Consider the following 19,054-nt stretch of genomic DNA (forward strand, 5'->3'; position numbering starts at 1 on the left):
CCTTATACTAGGAATAAAAGTGATCAAAACTTATTTTTTTTTTTTTTTTAAAGGGGTAGTGTAAACCTAAAGTAAAATTAAAGAATAAAAAAATAAAGACATTTAAAACGCCCGTCCCTCCGAAGCAGAAGCGAACACATACGCAAGTCGCGCCCTCATGCATAAACGGTGTTCAAACCACACATGGGAGGTATCGCCGAGATCGATCGTTAGAGTGAGAGCAATAATTCGAGCCCTAGACCTCCCCTGTAACTCTAACTCTAAACTGGTAACCTGTAGAAATTTTTAAAGCGTCGCCTATGGAGATTTTTAAGTACCAAAGTTTGTTACTATTCCATGACTGTGCGCAATTCTAAAATATGACATGTTGGGTATCTATTTACTCAGCGTAACATTATCTTTCACATTATACAATAAATTGGGCTAACTTTACTGTTTTCTTTTTTTTTTTTTTTTTAATTCAAAAAAAGTGTAAGACCGCTGCGCAAATATGATATAAAGTATTGCAACGATCACTATTTTATTTTCTGGGGTCTCTGCTAAAAAAAATTATATATAATGTTTGGGGGTTCTAAGTAATTTTCTAGCAAAAAATACTGATTTTAACTTGTATCAGAATTAGGCCTGGTCCTTAAGTGGGTAATTTGTTCCTTGTAATGACCAGTGTTTCTTTGCAGGAGATTCTCCAGGAGAAAGACAACCTGAACCAGCGCTACCTGCGGAAGAGGGCGCTCTACCTGGCACACATGGCTCACCATTTGTCACGAAGCAAGATTTTTGGCAGTGTAACGTTTGCCTACATGAACAGCAACCACTTAAAGCCCCTGCTCCTGCTGAGGCCCAAAGGTAAGCTTGAGATGGGCGACTTGCATTGAACAAAAGCTGCTTTAAGTGCCGATTCACATTATATATTATATTTTATATATATATATATGTATGTGTATGTATGTATGTATATATATATATATATATATATATATATATATACACATTATTATATATACACATTATAGCGATGTCAGACTTCACATGTGATTCGTGCTGCACTGTTGTGCAAATCAGATGTGATGTCTGTGCGATGCGAATTCAGCCATACAGATTGTATGGCTGAATTCGAATCGCATTCGGACCAAAGTCGCGCAGGACCCTTTTTTTGGTCCGCCCCAGAATCGTAGTTCACACCTATGCAATCTTTTTCCTGTCCGAATTGACAGTTCGCACTGCGATATGCGAACTGATCTGGGGGTGTTGTTAACTTTGTATTGACACTCCCAACAGTTGGCATATGGGAGTGTGAACTGCCTGCGAGTCGGGGGTGTTATACGGGAACCTGCAGTGCATCTGCAGAGTTCCCGCATCGCAGCAGTGTGAACCCGCACTAAAGTTGGAGATAGATTTAAACTCTGGGCCTCCCCGCACTGCAAGGGTTCAATGCTCATTAAGTCCAGGGATGGGGGAATAAGCTGATACAAACATTTTTGACCATACTTTTTTTTTTTTTTTTTTAATACCCCCCAAAAAATTTTTAAAACCTGCTTTTGATCCTGCCACTGAAACCATTGGATAGGCACTTCCTTTGATGGGATGACAACGCTTCACCTTCTGCAGGGATTTCCCTATGGAGTTGTTACCCTTGTGTTTGTTGTGGCTGCTTAGATACTGGCAACATTGATAGCCCTATTCGCTCATAGTCACACCTATAACTCCCTTCCACCCACCTCTAACCCATAATACTATTCATTTTTTTTTTCTTCATCCCTTGTGAAGGCAGATCTACTCCCCTAAGTCCCCCCGTATAGGTTCTCCGTTTCCGCCGCCGATTCTAGGCAGGGCGCTGATCCAATGCTGCGATGCTCTCTTGAGATCACCGGTCCCCTGTCATGCCATCATCCCCTTCTGGATCACATCCAATAGGAATTGTCCACATCATGCAGGCACTGACGCGGACAACTAAAAAAATGATGGTGCGCTGTTTCTAGAACAATGTTAACAAATGTAACGAAGTGTTACAATGACAGATTAAATGAAAACAATCAGCTGAATTAAGTGAATCAAACAATGTGCAATGAGTCAACTCATGCAAACTGGGTGCATGAATTGTACTCTAGTTACAAGTGTATGCAACAAAGTGCACAAATACAATTAACAATATATGAAAACCTATATAGAAAATGTATAAACGTGCATAAAGTCTCAGTGCAATGTATACAAATTCATGTATCAAATCCACAACTTTGCAAAAGTGCACATAGGAGGTAGAAAAGTGCATAAATGTCAAATGCTCCGCTCTGAGTTCACCAGTGCTCAGAGGTTGTGAAAAAGTGCACTGTTAGTTGGATAAGATTGGCCTCTTACCGGACACAATGGATCCCTATTACAGAGATCAAAGCAACTTGTGAAGAAGTGACTGCGGATGCTGATATCTCAAAAGCCAAGTCTCCAAAACCTTGCAGGGATAGGCTCCTCACACCCAGAAATCACATATAAAATTAAGCCTCATTGTGTAAATCATCCAGATGTTTTATTAAAAATGATAATGGTTACACTTAACATAGAGGTTAAAAAAATAAAAAAAATTCAAGCATGAATCTGTATCGCTAGCAGCAGTGTCACGCCCTGGGGGATCCCATGTCACCTACTCACTTGTGGACTCACACCCAATAGAATCGTGACAGTAGAGAGAAGAGGAGAAGGCTTGGGGCTGCAGCATCACGTGGGCACCGCTTAACTTCTTCCCGCCCGCGCTATAGCCGAAAGACGGCTACAGCGCGGGCTCTAATTTCCAGGAGGCTGAAAATCTGTGTCCGCCGTGTCCCTTGGACACAGCCAATCCCAGATCGTGGTGAATGGCTAATCACAGCGGCCATTTACCATGTGATCGGACCGTGCAGTGAGAGATGATCTCATATGTAAACATATGAGATCATCTCTCATCGCCAGCTCTCCTTCCTCACACAGAGACTGCAGTGTGAGGAAGAGGAGAGCCGGATCAGCGGTTAGGGGACACAGAAAAATGTAATCAGGGCACTGATCACCAGTGCCCTGATTACTCAAGAGGTAAATAAAATACAATAAGTGCCCCCCATCAGTGCCCACAATCAGTGCCCATAGTGCTGCCAGTCAGTGCCCATCAGTGCCTGCTCATCTAGGCACTGATGGGCACTTACTAGCAGCAATATGGGCACTGAGTGTGGGCACTGATGGTGCTGCTCATCAGTGCCACCCGTCAGTGTCCATCAGTGCTGCCCATCAGTGCCCAGCAGTGCCACCTATCAGTGCCCAGCAGTGCCACCTATCGGTGCTCATCAGTGCCGCCTATCAGTGCTGATCAGTGCGGCATATTAGTACCTCCTCATCAGTGCCACCTATCAGTGCCCAGCAGTGCCACCTATCAGTGCTCATCAGTGCCGCCTATCAGTGCTGATCAGTGCGGCATATTAGTACCTCCTCATCAGTGCCACCTATCAGTGCCCAGCAGTGCCACCTATCAGTGCTCATCAGTGCCGCCTATCAGTGCTGATCAGTGCGGCATATTGGTACCTCCTCATCAGTGCCCATAAGTGCCACCTCATCAGTGCAACCACCTCATCAGTGCAGCCTATCAGTGCCCATCAGTGCCGCCTCATCAGCGCACATCAGTGAAGGAGAAAAATGTATTTATTTTCAAAATTTACTCGCAGAAAATAAGAAAAACTTTTTTCTTTTTTTTTTTTGTAAGAAATAAAAAAACCCAGAGGTGATTAAATACCACCAAAAGAAAGCTCTATTTGTGTGAAAAAAATGATAAAAATTTCATATGGGTACAGTGTAGCATGACCGCCCAATTGTCATTCAAAGCGTGAGAGCGCTGAAAGCTGAAAATTGGCCTGGGCAGGAAGGGGGTGAAAGTGCCCGGTAGGCAAGTGGTTAAAGTGCAACTCTACTCGCCTTCTCTCTAGTACTGCAGTGTCCCTGATTTCCCTGCCGGCTGCCTTGCGGTACTGCTCTCTGGCCGTTTTCATTGGCCGAGCTGAGATGTCCCTCCTGTGCATGCGCAAGAGTTCATTCATCTTTGCATTTTCAAAATTGTACACTGAGTTGCGTATGCAAGGGTAGACAGGTCTGTAAGAAGCTAGAATGGAGAAGATGCATAGCATGTATCTGATCAGAGATTGGGGTTTTAAGACGAGCCTGCCTTACCTGTTACATCTACTCTGTTTAGCCAGCCTTGCGGTTCACAAAGCTGTGCCACACTGTGCAACCAGTTAGATGACACCACCGTTTCTTTGTTCAGTTGTTGCAGCTTCCTGTGTCACCCATCCTCCAACCTGCTTGTTGGACTGTGATTTAGAGCAGTGGTTCTCAATTCAGGTCCTCGGGACCCACTAACAGGCCAGATTTTAAGTATTACCTTGGGGGATGCAGACTAGAATACTGCAATCACTGAGCAGCAAATGAGATCACCTGTGATGTAATTTAGTTATCTTGCAAACCTGGCCTGTTGGTGGGTCCCGAGGACCGGAGTTGAGAACCACTGATTTAGAGGTGTCCCATCCCATGTTCCTTGTCCAACGAGCAGGCAGACATTGGTGAAGAAACGGCGATCTGACATAGGTCACTGATTTATTCTGCAAAGTATCAAACTGGAAAAGGGATGTGACTTGGTTTATGGTAATGTGTTAGTAATTTACTGTCTCTCCCTCCAGGTAAAGATGAACGACTGGTGACCGTCCGTGTTCATGTCTGTCTTCCTTCCGGGTTCTTCAAACCCAGCCGCTTCTCCCCAAACAAGAACAATGTGAGGACGGCCTGGTACGCGGGGGAGAAGAATAACCAGGACGGTAAGCCATGGACTCCCAGCTTGGATCTGTGTGTACAATCACAGATGTTTCTACATATCTTTTTTTTTTTTTTTTGCATGCATTTTAAAAAAAAAATTCACCTTTTGCATTTTCAAAATTGTACACTAAGTTGCGTATGCAAGGCCCCAAAAAAAGTATGTGCTTTGGGTGTACCATTGACTTCCCCCCCCCCCCACTTAATGGGAGTCTGTGGAAGCGGGAATGCATTTCACAGATCCCCATTAAAATACATTAAAAAAAAATCTAATGATGAATGCACTTAAGTTAAAACCCCCAAACATTATGTAAGTGCGTGTGTGTATCATTCTTTTTTAGATTTATTTATTTTTTAAGTTAATGAGGGTCTGCATTCCCGCTTCCACAGACTCCCATTAGGTGAGGGGGAAAAAGAAAAAAAAGAATCATGCATGCGCTTATATAATGTTTTAACTTAACTTTTTTTTTTTTTTTTTTTGTTAAAGATGTGTCAAAGCAGTTGCATACTGTGTGTATACACATTGTGTGTTGCTGGCAGTAAAAAGGTTAAGTGTCAAAAAAAAGCTAATTTAAAAAAAAAATAGTGGCAAGATAGTAAATTAAATAAAAAAAAAAAAAAGGATAGTAAATAAATATTAATTTTGGTTGACTGTGCAACTCAGTTCCACTCCACCTGATATGGGCACCCATAAAAAAACTGCCCTGCCTCCCTTAGGGACTACATATCCCATAATTCTGTGCATGGTCACCAGTGTTAATTTTGATGTCACATTTTTCAATTTAGTTTTTTAGTAATTTTTTTTTAAATAAAATGCCATTTTAGTCATCTAAATAGTTTTAGTTGTTGTTTTAGTTGTACAAATCTAAATAACATGTTATTAATTATGTTAATAAGGTTTGAACATGCACTACAGACATAGATTTAGTGATCTATCTATCTATCTATCTGTATCAATCCAGTGTTAATTTTGACCTTTTTTTAATTCGATTTTGTTTTGTCTTTTGATTAAAATGCCATTTTAGTTTTAGTTTTACTTTAGCCATCTGAGATGTTTTAGTTTTTAGCCATATATTGGTCATCTGAATTGTTTTAGTCATTTTTTTGTCGACTAAAATAGTGTTAATTTCATTGACGAAAATATTTTGTCTATGTATTAAGAGTAGTTAGACAAAGTATCTAATTGTATAAGTAGTAAGTAATACGGGTGTGCATTCTTTGGAAACAATAAAGGAGGCATGAGGAAGGTAGCGCTGAAGAATTTTTTTTTATTATTTTTCTTGGAGCTGCACGAAAACAAAAAACACAAAAGTGAATGAAAAAAGTGCATGTGAAATGCACACAAAAAATGCACAAGAGACATTCTCTGCTCACGCACAGCTGTCAAAAGAAAAAAAAAGCCTCTCTCGAATGTTTATTAACGTTAAGAGTCGGTTCACACTGAGGCGACACGACTCCTTACTACTTCGGGGGCAACTTGTGCATTACATTGCACCACGACTTCGGAGCGACTTGCAGGGACTTCACATAATGGAAGTCTATGCAAGTCGCTCCGAGGTCGCCCCGGAGTAGTACAGGACCCTTTTTCTAAGTCGGAGTGACTTGTGTCGCTCCTATTAGAACGGGTCCTGTAGCGGTCAATGGACCGCGAGGAAGCGCGACTTGTCAGCCTGACAAGTCGCCTGACAAGTCGCGCTAATGTGAACTGGCTCTAAGGCTGCTAGATAACTATAAACACAATGTGTTACAATGTATAATTTCCTTTTTTTAGATCAAAGGAATGAACTTCCATCTGTATGTGAGGGTAGTTTAATCTCTTATAGACTAAGCCTCTTTCTGGCATATGTTGCTTACAAGTTAAAATCAGTTTTTGTTTGCTAGAAAATTACTTAGAACCCCCAAACATTATATATATATATATATATATATATATATATGTGGCAGAGACCCTAGAGAATAAAATGGCGATCGTTGCAATCTTTTATGTCACACTGTATTTGCGCAGAAGTCTTTCAAATGCATTTTTTTTTGGGAAAAAATACACTTTAATGAATTAAAAAAAAATGAAACAGTAAAGTTAGCCCAATTTTTTTGTATAATGTTACCCCTAGAATCATGATCTTTAGTCTAAACAAAAAAATTGTGATTCTCATTTTATCCAGAATTGTGCAGCTCTAACACATTTTTTAAAAAATTTTTCCCCCTCTCTGCAAAGAAAGATACGATGTATCGCTCTCCTCCATTCGCAGAGAGAGAAAACGTGGGCTTCGCAGTGACTGATCACTGTGGTAGCTAATCAGAGGCTATCACAGCGATCCGGTGACCCGGAATCAGGAGTTCCTGGTCCCGATTACTAGTACGGGGCTGGGGCGCTCGGTGAAACCCCGGTCTCTGCTGGGAGTGTGCTGCGCGGCTCGCTTCCAGCACAAAGGGAGATACGCAAATATGTGGCCCCCAAGGCCATCTTACTGAATGGCCATGCTGGGCAGTTGCCCGGGGGCCCCACTTGCCCAGGGGTCCCACCTGCCCAGTGACCCAGCCCTAGCCAAGCATTAGTCCCGATTCCCATGTGCATCCCACCGCTGAACTTAGCAGGTGGCAAGCGCCTGTCGGACCTGTGTTACTGTCAGGCCACTTTGGCCGTGGAGGGGGAACCCACAACTGCAGGAATGCCTGTCCGCCTCCACGGGAACAGGCACACACAGGACAGTCGAGTCTGACTCCCATTCGTGTGTGTGTTCACCAGAGCCAGCCATCCAACTTGGAAGCGGTCATTAGCCTGGCACTGCTTTACCAATAAATTTCGCCTTGTCGATAATTTGCCTTTTTTTCTCATGGGAGATTGTGTAGGGCGGGGCTCCAGTGCACTGCATTGCCCGGGGGCCTATAATGCTCTTAAGATGCCACCGGTGGCCCCCATGGGAAAAAAAAGCCCAGTCTACTGGGGCTGCATATTTGTGAGGTCAGCATCAAAGAGTTCAAGATTAATTTATTTTTTTTCAAATTGCACTCCTTTGAAATTTCTTACTATTTACCCCTTATTATTTATGTTTGAGATATTGTGAGTGGTAATTGGGAGAGAGATTATTATTGACCATAATAGTGGGCACCTGGCACATCCTACCCTTTTTATTTTATATGTTCCATTTAAATTGCTGAGCTTGTAATGTTAGTGGTAAGTTTTTTTTTTTTTATTTATTTATTTTTTATTTCAATACTAATTACCTTGGTGGTGTTTTTTTTTTTGTTTTGTTTTTTTGTTTTGTTTTATATACATATGGCCACCAGAGAGCGCCAGTGAGCCCCCCACCCCACACTATAACAATGCTGTTCTGTGTGACCTGGCTTTGGAGCAGAATTTTCACCACCTGTCCAGTTGCATCACCGACTTCCCTGGCATGAGAGATGCGATTTTCATTCTCAAGGTGTGGCTGCGACAACGGCAGCTTGACCAGGTAAGATCTGTGAAACAGTCATCCTTAAAGTGACCTTAAAAAATAACAAACAATGTTATACTTACTTGCTCTTTGCAGTGGCTTTGCACATAGCAGCCCTGATCCTCTTCTTTTAAGGTCCCCATCGATGGTCCTCCCTTCGCTGATTGCCCCCCGGTTGGTGTGTTGTCCTGTGGTCTAGTGTCAGACTTTTCTATGTGCAATAAACACCACGATTTCCTGCTATTGGAAGTGCCACATTCTCTCTTTTATCACTGCCCCCGGTAGCAAGCCTCTTGCTATGGGGGTACCTGAGCAGCCTCGCTCCCGAATCGTGCTCTGTGTGTCCATTCACACATGGTGCACGTCTCGGCTATGCCCCCCGCTCTTTCCTCATTGGCTCACTGGCTGAGATTGCCAGCAGCAAAAGCCAATCGCTCCCACTGTTGTGTGAGCCAATGAGGAGAAAGAGACCTGCTGCACATTGCTGGATCGAGATGGGGCTCAGGTAAGTATAAGGGGGGGGGCTGTGCCCAGAATGTTTAACATTAATGCATAGAATGTATTAAGGTAAAAAATAGCCATTAGAACAACTTTAAAGTGGTTGTAAGCCTCAGACATGAAATATGAAGAAAACATATCCCTCTATAGCAGGGGTGTCAGACTCAACTTCATTGAGGGCCGCATCAGCATTATGATTGCCCTCAAAGGGTCGGTTGTATCTGTAATACTATAAGTCCAGAGTATCCCAACCAACCTTACTTCAGATGTCAATGCCCCCCCTCACCCTCCCTTACTTTAAAGTGCACCCCCTTACCTTGTGTTGCTGCTGGGAAGAAGCTGGAGGCAGAGCTAGGAAACAGAAAGTTCAGGGTCTGGAGGAGGTCCAAAGGAGGGCTGGAGCTCTACTGCAGCTCTAGGAGAGGTGTGAGGGCCACATGAAATGGCCTACAGCAGTGGTCCTCAACCCTGGTCCTCAGGGCCCACTAACAGGCCAGGTTTGCAAGATAACTGAAATACATCCCAGGTGATATAATTTGCTGCTCAGTGATTGCAGTACTCTAGTCTGCATCTCCCCAAGGTAATACTTAAAATCTGGCCTGTTAGCGGGCCCTGAGGACCACTGGCCTAGAGGACCTGATTCGGCCCGCCGGCCTTGTGTTTGACATGTGCTCTATAGTGTGTGCTTGTCTTTAATCAGAGCACTAAGTGTCGTTTCTATCTGCCACATTGTTCCTCTATCAGCATAAATCACTTCTGATAGGTTTTCCTGACTCCAAGAGAAAAATAGAGACAGGGGAGGGACCTCCAGCTGATTGACAGCCTCAGCTCTGTTCCTGTATGCTGTATGGAGGGGGGGGGGGTGTCCATTTCCACCAATCAGCTCTAAGTTCTCCTCACTGATGTAAAAGCTCTCCGCCCCCTGCTTTTCAGAGCCGAGAGATCTTGTGTAAATTCTGCACTTTGAATAGATGTAGAGAAGATGCTGATAAACAGGTACAACGTATGTAGGAGGATTTGTTAAATCTCTGTGTATCGCATGAGGCTAGTCACTTCACTGGGTATATGTAGGGGTTTACAACCACTTTAAGGCTTAGATTGCCAGCTCTGTAGGTGACATTTGAGGAGCTAATAAAGGCAGGTTAGGTCCTCCAGGCTTAGATTTCAGTGTTTGAAGATGAGGCCCGCTGCCTGTGTTCAATCAGGAAACTAGTGCACCACATTGACTGAGCAGGTAGACATGTTTTAGGTTATCTATGCCACCGATATTCGTTTTATTTCAGTGTGAAATATCAGCTGGTGCTGGTTCTGCAACTAATTACCTGAGAGTTCATGGCAGTTTTCAGTATAGAAAACTGCCACAGATCCCTGTCAGGTTAGACCTAGCATACGGGATGTGAGCTGACTGCAGACTGCTCATATCCCTTTCTCTGCTCGTGTATTGCTAACACTACACAAGCAGAGCCTGCACAGTCTTTCGCCTCCCTAATCTCAGCTGAATAGGGGAGTGGGAAGGAGCAGAAGAATCTGAGCATGCAGCTCCAGCTTTGATGTTCTGTGCCTGTGACAGATATAGCATACCACACAGAGCCGATCCATCCTGATCAACAAAGTGGCAGCATCTGTTCAGTTTTCCATATTAAGAAGAGTGGTGCAAGCTCGCTGCCTGTGCTCATTCAGGAAACTAGTACACCACATTGACTGAGCAGATGGACATGTCTTAGGTTATCTGTGCCACCGATATTCGTTTTATTTCAGTGTGAAATATCAGCTGGTGCTGGTTCTGCAACTAATTACCTGAGAGTTCATGGCAGTTTTCAGTATAGAAAATGTGAGCCGTCTGCAGACTGCCCATATCACTTTCTCTGCTTGTGTATTGATAATACTACACAAGCAGAGCCTGCACAGTAGGGGAGCAGGGACGAGTAGAAGAATCTGAGCATGCAGCTCCAGCTTTGCTGTTCTGTGTCTGTGACAGATATAGCATACCACACAGAGCCGATCATTCCTGATCAACAAAGTGGCAGCATCTGTTCAGTTTTCCATATTATGGAGTGGGGCAAGCTTGCTGCCTGCACCACTCTTTGGTAGTTTTTTCCCCCATTTTGTATTACCTCTTATAGCGAATGTATTGTTTTGTCCCTCCAGGGTTACGGCTGCTTTAACGGCTTCTTGGCGTCAATGCTTGTAGCATATCTACTCTCCAGGAACAAGATTACTCAAACCATGAGCGGCCATCAGGTGCTGAGGATCACGCTGCAATTCTTGGGTATAGGCTCAGATAATTCTAACTTTCTTTTTTTATTGCACTTGCTTCTCTATCTTCAAAATTATATTAGATAATAATTAATTTACTGATGGTGCATTTATTAATCAGTATGTTTTACTGTAATATACAACTCGGAGCGGATCTGTCCATGTACTGTCATTTTGAGCCCTTTCACACTGAGGCGCTTGGAAACTGCCCATAAAACTCTGAGTGCTTTTGCAGCCCTCTTGAGACGTTAGCAGTGCGCTTTTTTTTTTTTTTTAGGACATATGACTCAAAAACTGCTTCAAGAACCATTTTGAGGCGCTTACTATACTTACTCTCAATAGAGAAGAGCGTTTTTGAGGTGCTTTTTTTGCCACTCCAAACATGCTCAAAAGATGCTGCTTGCATGATTTTTTTTTCACCGCCCCAGTGTGGAAGCATTCATTGATTTTAATGGGAATGGGTTTTCATGAGCTTTTCAGGGGCTTTTTTTTAGTGCCAAAGCTCTTGAAAAGCACCTTGGTGTGAAAGGGGTATTAATACATTTTTGGTTATTGCAGTGTTTACATACGTTTTTTATTATGTCTCTTACATTTTTAAATTTTCAAAATGATACATTAATGGAGTTCTGTATTCATCAGTATATTAATAACCTCTTCCGCCTGAAAGACAGCTACAGCGCGGGCTCACATTGCTGGGAGGGCATCTATGGACGTCCTCCCGTGATCATGCTTCTGGCGCGCCCCCTGTAGCGCGCATCATCGGGGATCTGTGATTGCTGTGTCCTTCAAACACAGCTGATCACAGATTGGGGTAAAGAGCCAATCGCAACAGCTTTTTACTATGTGACTGCTGTGTCCAATCACAGTGTAAACAGTATTTGCCGGTTATCGGCAGTCCTCTCCTAAAGCAGAATACACACTAAGCCGCCTGTCTTTCTCCCTCTCCTCCTGTCTTGTTTCTATGCAGCCAACACCGACTTGACAGTTGATGGAATAACCATGTGCAGATCAACCGGTATGTCCCTGGTAAGTGCAGGTGTCATGAGGTATCATTGTGCATGTCTGTGCCTTGTAGGACTGGCCATATACCTTTTCAATCAATGTATGCAATTTTTTTTATTATTATATCCTATAGCAGGGGTGCTCAACCTGTGACCTCAAACCAGGGAAGCGGATGCCCATTGATCTGAGATGGAGGGTCAGCAAGCCCAGGTCACAATCAGTGGGTCGCAGACCCGCCATCCCAGAACATCAGAGTGAATGGAGCCGGTGGCGGAAGAAGCAGGAGGATGTGGTGGGGAAAGGAGCCGCATAGGCAAATGCTTCCTCTGTAGTGCCGGCTTCTTTTCCAGGAGGAGTGATATCAACTGAACTTCACCTGAGAGCTTTCTAGCAGCCTGGCGAGTGATGCCGGTAGAAGCTGGAAGAGGAAATGGTCAGTGTATTAAACATCACATACACTGCACTGTTGCAATGGGCACATTAGCACCTATAAAAGGGTTAAAAACTATTGGGCAGCTTTCACACTGATCCATGGGTGCAGCGCAGTGCACATGCGGCTTAGCTGCACTGAGCCACAGACTTCCATTATTTCCTCCAGTTTTGGTGTGTTTTGCAAAAAGTGTGCAATACCCGCAAGATATACAGTAATGGAAGTCTGTGGCTAACCTGCAGGAAAGCCTCAGGTGCACTGCACCTGTGTTTTGGGTAAACTACAGTGCATCAGCGAGAAAGCAGCCTTATAGGGGGCTCAGAACAGTGAGGGCTTGTTTACATTTGCGGGTTTGCAGGGGTAAACCCCATAAGTGACACAAGTTTTTACCACACTCCCTCAGCCACTGGTGTAGCGTCGGGGGTCACAATGGTGACCCCACCCTATCCTCCAGGGACCCCATGTGCCCTTCCCTGTCACATTCTGGACAGGAGGTGTGGCGGGGGCAGCATATACAATAACCAATCACACTAATGTCATCCACACGCTTTTTGTGATTAACCACTTGCCTTCCGGGCACGTTCACCCCCTTCCTGCCCAGGCCAATTTTCTGCTTTCACCACTGTCGCACTTTGAATGACAATTGCGCGGTCATGCAACACTGTACTCAAACTAAATTTTATCATTTTTTTCACACAAATGGAGCTTTCTTTTGGTGATATTTAATCACCACTGGGTTTTTTATTTTTTTGCTAAATAAATGACTAAAGACTGAAAATTTTGATACAATAAAAAATAAAGTTTTTTCATAGTTGGTTATAAAATTTTGCAAACAGGTAATTTTTCTCCTTCACTGACTGGGCGGCACTGATGGGCTGCTCTGGCGGGGCGGCACTGATGGGCTGCTCTGGCGGGGCGGCACTGATGGGCTGCTCTGGCGGGGCGGCACTGATGGGCTGCTCTGGCGGGGCGGCACTTATGGGCTGTGCTGGCGGGGCGGCACTGGTAGGTGACATTGATGAGGAGACATTGGTAGGGGGCACTGGTAGGTGACATTGAGGGGGCACTGGTAGGTGGCACTGGTAGGTGACATTGATGAGGAGGCACTGGTAGGTGACATTGATGAGGAGGCACTGGTAGGCGGCACTGGTAGGTGACATTGATGAGGGGGCACTGGTAGGTGGCATTGATGAGGAGGCACTGGTAGGTGGCATTGATGAGGAGGCACTGGTAGGCGACATTGATGAGGAGGCACTGGTAGGCGACATTGATGAGGAGGCACTGGTAGGCGACATTGATGAGGAGGCACTGGTAGGCGACATTGATGAGGAGGCACTGGTAGGCGACATTGATGAGGAGGCACTGGTAGGCGACATTGATGAGGAGGCACTGGTAGGCGACATTGATGAGGAGGCACTGGTAGGCGACATTGATGAGGAGACACTGGTAGGGGGCACTGGTAGGCGACATTGATGAGGAGACACTGGTAGGGGGCACTGGTAGGCAACACTTTTGAAGAAGTCGAGTATTGGCTCTTTTCTCCTCTCTGCCACACACTGGCAGCGTGAGAAGGAGCGGTGAAGAGAGCCAGTAACCAGCTTCTGTTGACAACATTATCAGCTGTGATTGGACACATCTGATCATGTGGCAAAGAGCCACTGACTGGCTCTTCACCTCAATCTGTGTTCAGCAGAGTCCAGAGGACACTGCGAACACAGCGTGTGCTCCCAGCAGCGGGCGCGATCACCGGAGGCAGTCCTATATCATTTGGTTATAGCGCAGTCAGCAAGTGGTTAAACAGTGGGTACATTTTCAACAGGGATTGGTCCCATGGAAAATGATGATCCTGATTGTTTAAAACCTTCATTGTGCTTTTGCAAAATAAAATATTTGACATTGTGAACCGATTGCATTGTGGCCCGCAACCAGTTAACAAATCACTTAAGTGGCCCTCGCTTTTCATAAGGTTGAGCACCCGTGTCCTATAGAGTTCCAAAACTGTGATGTAAGAGCCTACATGTATAACCCCTTTAAATTTGTCTGGTCAGGTAGTGCCTTGTTATACATTTGTTGGTAGATCTAAAGGAGATTGTACATTCAGATTGTAACGTGTGCAGTCATTGCTGTGACAGCGCTATTATAATGTGTATATACAAAACTTGCCTAAAAGAGCATGCAGTCTTGGATAAATAGTATCCAAATAATTGTCTGTTTTTGTATTTTAGTTTTTTTTTTTTTTTTGAAAGCGGAGTTCTGACCACAGAATCGTTTTTTTTTTTTTTTTAAAAATACTTCCCAAACAGTGATCCACCGCCCTTCATACATCCGCTAATCCAGTTTTACACAGTTTAATAATTGATTGGCAATCATAAAATCTTACTTTATAAAATGTTTGCTGATCACCGCAATCTTTGTTCTGGTCACCCGAAGCCGCAGTATGCAAATTAAAAAAGAATAGCGCGCAAATGCAAAAGAAATTACTACCAAATCCGAAGAGAGTCCATAAATAAAAATGGGGGTTTGGTCCCACCATATGGCCATATCGTGCTCAAGCCCACTACTGCGTCAAAGTACCCCATTATCAGTGGGTCCTACACTATCCATGAAAAAGAGATGAATCCAGCCTTTCTAACCCTTGGAGATAATACTCCTTGCTGGGAAAGATGTGCAAATGTACTACAGGGGACTCCTCCTATATCCACTTGATGGTGGACACTGATTGAGTACAGGTGTGTGTGGGGGGTGGGGAGGGTTGCTCAACTCAATCAGTGTCCACCATCAAGTGGATATAGGAGGAGTCCCCTGTAGTGCATTTGCACATCTTTCCCAGCAAGGAGTATTATCTCCAAGGGTTACCGAACCCCCATTTTTATTTATGGATTGTCTTCAGATTTGGTAGTAATTTCTTTTGCATGGTTGCGCTATTCTTTTTTAATATACATGTCTTTTGGTTCATAGCTGCAGCAGCTTTAGAAATACATGGGTATGCTCCCCCAAATATTTTGCCTGTTTATTATGTATTCGGTCTGACCAGACCATCGAGGTTGAGCAACCCTCCCCACCCCCCACACACACCTGCACTCAATCAGTGTCCACCATCAAGTGGATATAGGAGGAGTCCCCTGTAGTGCATTTGCACATTTTTCCCAGCTAGGAGTATTATCTCCAAGGGTTAGAAAGGCTGGATTCATCTCTTTTTCATGGATAGTGTAGGACCCACTGATAATGGGGTACTTTGACGCAGTAGTGGGCTTGAGCACGATATGGCCATATGGTGGGACCAAACCCCCATTTTTATTTATGGATTGTCTTCAGATTTGGTAGTAATTTCTTTTGCATTTGCGCGCTATTCTTTTTTAATATACATGTCTTTTGGTTCATAGCTGCAGCAGCTTTAGCAGTATGCAAATGTATGCCCTGCTTCCTGGTTCTAGCTGGAGGGGGCAGATGAATGCAGCGCAAAATCTCGCGCATGCCCATTACTATGCAATCGGCATAGTAAGGGTTTCCATAGGGTCGCCTATCATCGCGTTATTTCCTGTTTGCAAATAACGCGATGAGAGGAGCGGCCGGCCGCCTACGTCACTGCCCATTGCCTGCTGGGAGTGATGAGTAAGAGCTCCCAGGACGCATTGCAGGACAGGAAGTGACGGCGCGGGCCGCGGCCGCAGAGGGAGGAAGTGGAAGGAAAGGGGAGTATATATTTTCTTCTGAAACAAGGTAAGTAAAAAAAAAAAAAAAAAAAAAAATCGGGAATATCTTATTCTTTTTCAGGTGACACTAAGGAAGCGGATGGCACAAAATCTATTGTAACGATTTTGCGGCCGGAACTCTGCTTTAAGGTTTAATTTTTTTTTTTAAGTATTATTTTACTGAATAACTGGTTTTCATTCCTTACACTCTTACTCGTCTTTTTTTTATTTTTACTCAGCCCTCCATTGCCGATTTTCACCGGGCGTTTGAAGTTGTTTTTGTGGATCCTCTGGGATTGGTGAATCTGTGTGGCGATATGACAGCTGCAAAGTACAGACAGGTAACCGATGGCTTGCAAAACAATTGTTGGATGTGTACACTTCTTCTGCCAGAATGATACTAATATGAGATCATTAAAGAGGTTGTAAACCTCCAAAAAAACCCAGAAAAAAGGCATATTGAGCTAGTATACATCGCATCCTAGCTCATTATGAAATACTTACCTTAGAACGAAGCCCCCGCAGCAGTGCCCACACACACCGCTGACACGGTCAACATATTAACCCGTCTTCCTTCAGGGTTCGGGTCCTCCGGCCATCTGATTGGCCGGAGCCGCGATGATGTCACTCCTGCACTTGCGCACTGGAGCCGCCGTTCACGGCACAGGGCTCTGAAGGAACTGCATGGTGCGGCGGTTTCTTTGAGATCCCATGCGCAGTGACGTCACTGACTGCATGCAAAGTAAATCTCTCCTAAACGGTGCAAATTTAGGAGATATTTACAGTACCTATAGGTAAGCCTCATCATAGAGCTACTTATACAGTGCCTTGCGAAAGTATTCGGCCCCCTTGAACTTTTCGACCTTTTGCCACATTTCAGGCTTCAAACATAAAGATATAAAACTGTCATTTTTTGTGAAGAATTAACAACAAGTGGGACACAATCATGAAGTGGAACGAAATTTATTGGATATTTCAAACTTTTTTAACAAATAAAAAATTGGGCGTGCAAAATTATTCAGCCCCCTTAAGTTAATACTTTGTAGCGCCACCTTTTGCTGCAATTACAGCTGTAAGTCGCTTGGGGTATGTCTCTATCAGTTTTGCGGTGCAAATTCAGCCATACAAAGTGTATGGCTGAAATTTGCACCTCACAGAGATCTCATGTAATTTAGGAGCAGTGCGCTCCGAATTACAGGCGATCTCTGTATTCGCACTAATGTGAACCGGCCCTATACCAACACGTGGATAGTGTCTGAAACACATATGTAGCTCAAAAGCTTTGACTTCACTTTGATAGCATTTTCAGAAGGTCCACATAGGCAGGCTTCATGTTTTTCTTAGCACAGGTTCCCTTTTACAATGGCAGGCTTTTTTTGTAAGATGGAGCCAAGATCTTGGTTATTTGTATTTCTCTGTCGCTCATTGACAGACGCAGATTTTGTTATTATTGTTTTCAGATTCAGTTTGAAGCAAAAGAGTCTTTGAAATACCTGGATGACACAAGGACCAATGGCTTCCTCCTGCTCCTCATGGTCCGCAAACCTTTCATTAGGACATTTGATCATGTCTTTCAGTAAGTGTACCATACAGAAATTCTTACTTCCACTTCTCGATGTAAGGCTTAATGTCGGCCCAGCTGCGTTGGATCATGTACTTGTATGTGATCCAGTATTTCCGGGTAGGAATTGCGTGCCCGCCACCCTGGCTGTGTTTTGTCATTTGTTGCAACACAAGCCGATCAGCGGGTCCCAGGCAATGACTTATGGCCAGAACCTGCTGAGCGAATGACAGAAGGGAGCTCTGTGTTGGTAAAAAAAACACAGAGCTCTCTGCAGACAGCAGCAATGTGCTGTTTATTTTTTTTTTCTCCCTGCAAGGCAGAGAGTAAAAACCGGCACTTTGCTTGGTAAAAACACACGTTACACATTGTTAGGCACGCAGGTAACCCTTTGATTGCCCCTAAATGTTAACCCCTTCCGAGCCAGTGCCATTAGTACAGTGACAGTGTATTGTATTAGCACTGATCACTGTATTAGTGTCACTGGTTAGATCAGTTAGTCGTTTCCCACAGTGTTAGATCGCCCACCGCATTATCATAGTCTCACTGTAAGTTGCTGATCCCCGTCATTATTGGTATAAAATAAATACAAATTCCAGTATATATCCCACTGTTTGTAGGTGCTATGACTTTCACCCCAACTAATTAATATACACTTATTGGGATTTTTTTCTTTAACAAACACCTGTAGCAGAATACATTTTGGCCTAAATTTATGAAGGAATTAGATTTTTTTTTACATTTTTTATAGGATCTGTTTTATAGACAGATTTGTGTTTTTCTGATAGCTATCCAAATTTTTATTGATATAAAAGGCACTGTGACTCTCCTTGGATGTCGCACTTCAGGCTGATCAGAGCAGCCACCCTCCACCTGCTAAATTGTACACACGCCGTGTCATGACTCCATCAAAGTTGCTTTCCTTCTGTTAGAATATAAGTAATCGGTAAAGTAATTGACCTGCAGCCTTAGTGAGCTGCACACTATTTATCCATTAAAGCTGATGTCTTTTCCCTTGCAGTATCACACATGTGGCTAAGCTACAGGACACGTGTACGAAGATGAACCTTCAAAATGAGCTGATAGACCGCGGGGGAGATTTTGTATCGGCCTCCTTGCCATTCATACTGCCTGTGCTGAAGAGAGGTCTGGACCAGAGGCTGCTTCTGCTGTCCCACACCCTGCCCCACAGGCCAGAGGTAACATGAGCCACGTTTTTCAGTGGCCCATTTTTTTTTGTGATATATGTAATTAAAAGTTTGTTTCTTGCTTTGACCTCCCTTATCTAGAAAAACCTCTTTAACCACTTCCAGACAACCCTATAGCAGATTTACTGCTACAGGACAGTCCTCCTGCACAGGAT

The 19,054-nt window shown here is 43.9% G+C and overlaps 1 protein-coding gene across 1 annotated transcript in view; it reads left to right on the plus strand.

The window, feature by feature from the left end:
* Positions 1 to 19,054, plus strand: part of NOL6 (nucleolar protein 6) — a 117,267-nt gene that overhangs the window by 7,106 nt on the left and 91,107 nt on the right. Inside the window, exons 5-12 of the mRNA XM_082256869.1 lie at positions 678 to 846; positions 4,686 to 4,820; positions 8,104 to 8,270; positions 10,899 to 11,019; positions 11,974 to 12,032; positions 16,370 to 16,471; positions 17,591 to 17,706; positions 18,713 to 18,890. Of these exons, the coding sequence (XP_082112995.1) occupies positions 678 to 846; positions 4,686 to 4,820; positions 8,104 to 8,270; positions 10,899 to 11,019; positions 11,974 to 12,032; positions 16,370 to 16,471; positions 17,591 to 17,706; positions 18,713 to 18,890 (1,047 nt within the window). The remainder of the gene's footprint in view (positions 1 to 677; positions 847 to 4,685; positions 4,821 to 8,103; positions 8,271 to 10,898; positions 11,020 to 11,973; positions 12,033 to 16,369; positions 16,472 to 17,590; positions 17,707 to 18,712; positions 18,891 to 19,054) is intronic.

This window comes from Pelophylax lessonae, assembly GCF_965119305.1.
Source record: "Pelophylax lessonae genome assembly, chromosome: 1".
Lineage (NCBI taxonomy): Eukaryota > Metazoa > Chordata > Amphibia > Anura > Ranidae > Pelophylax > Pelophylax lessonae.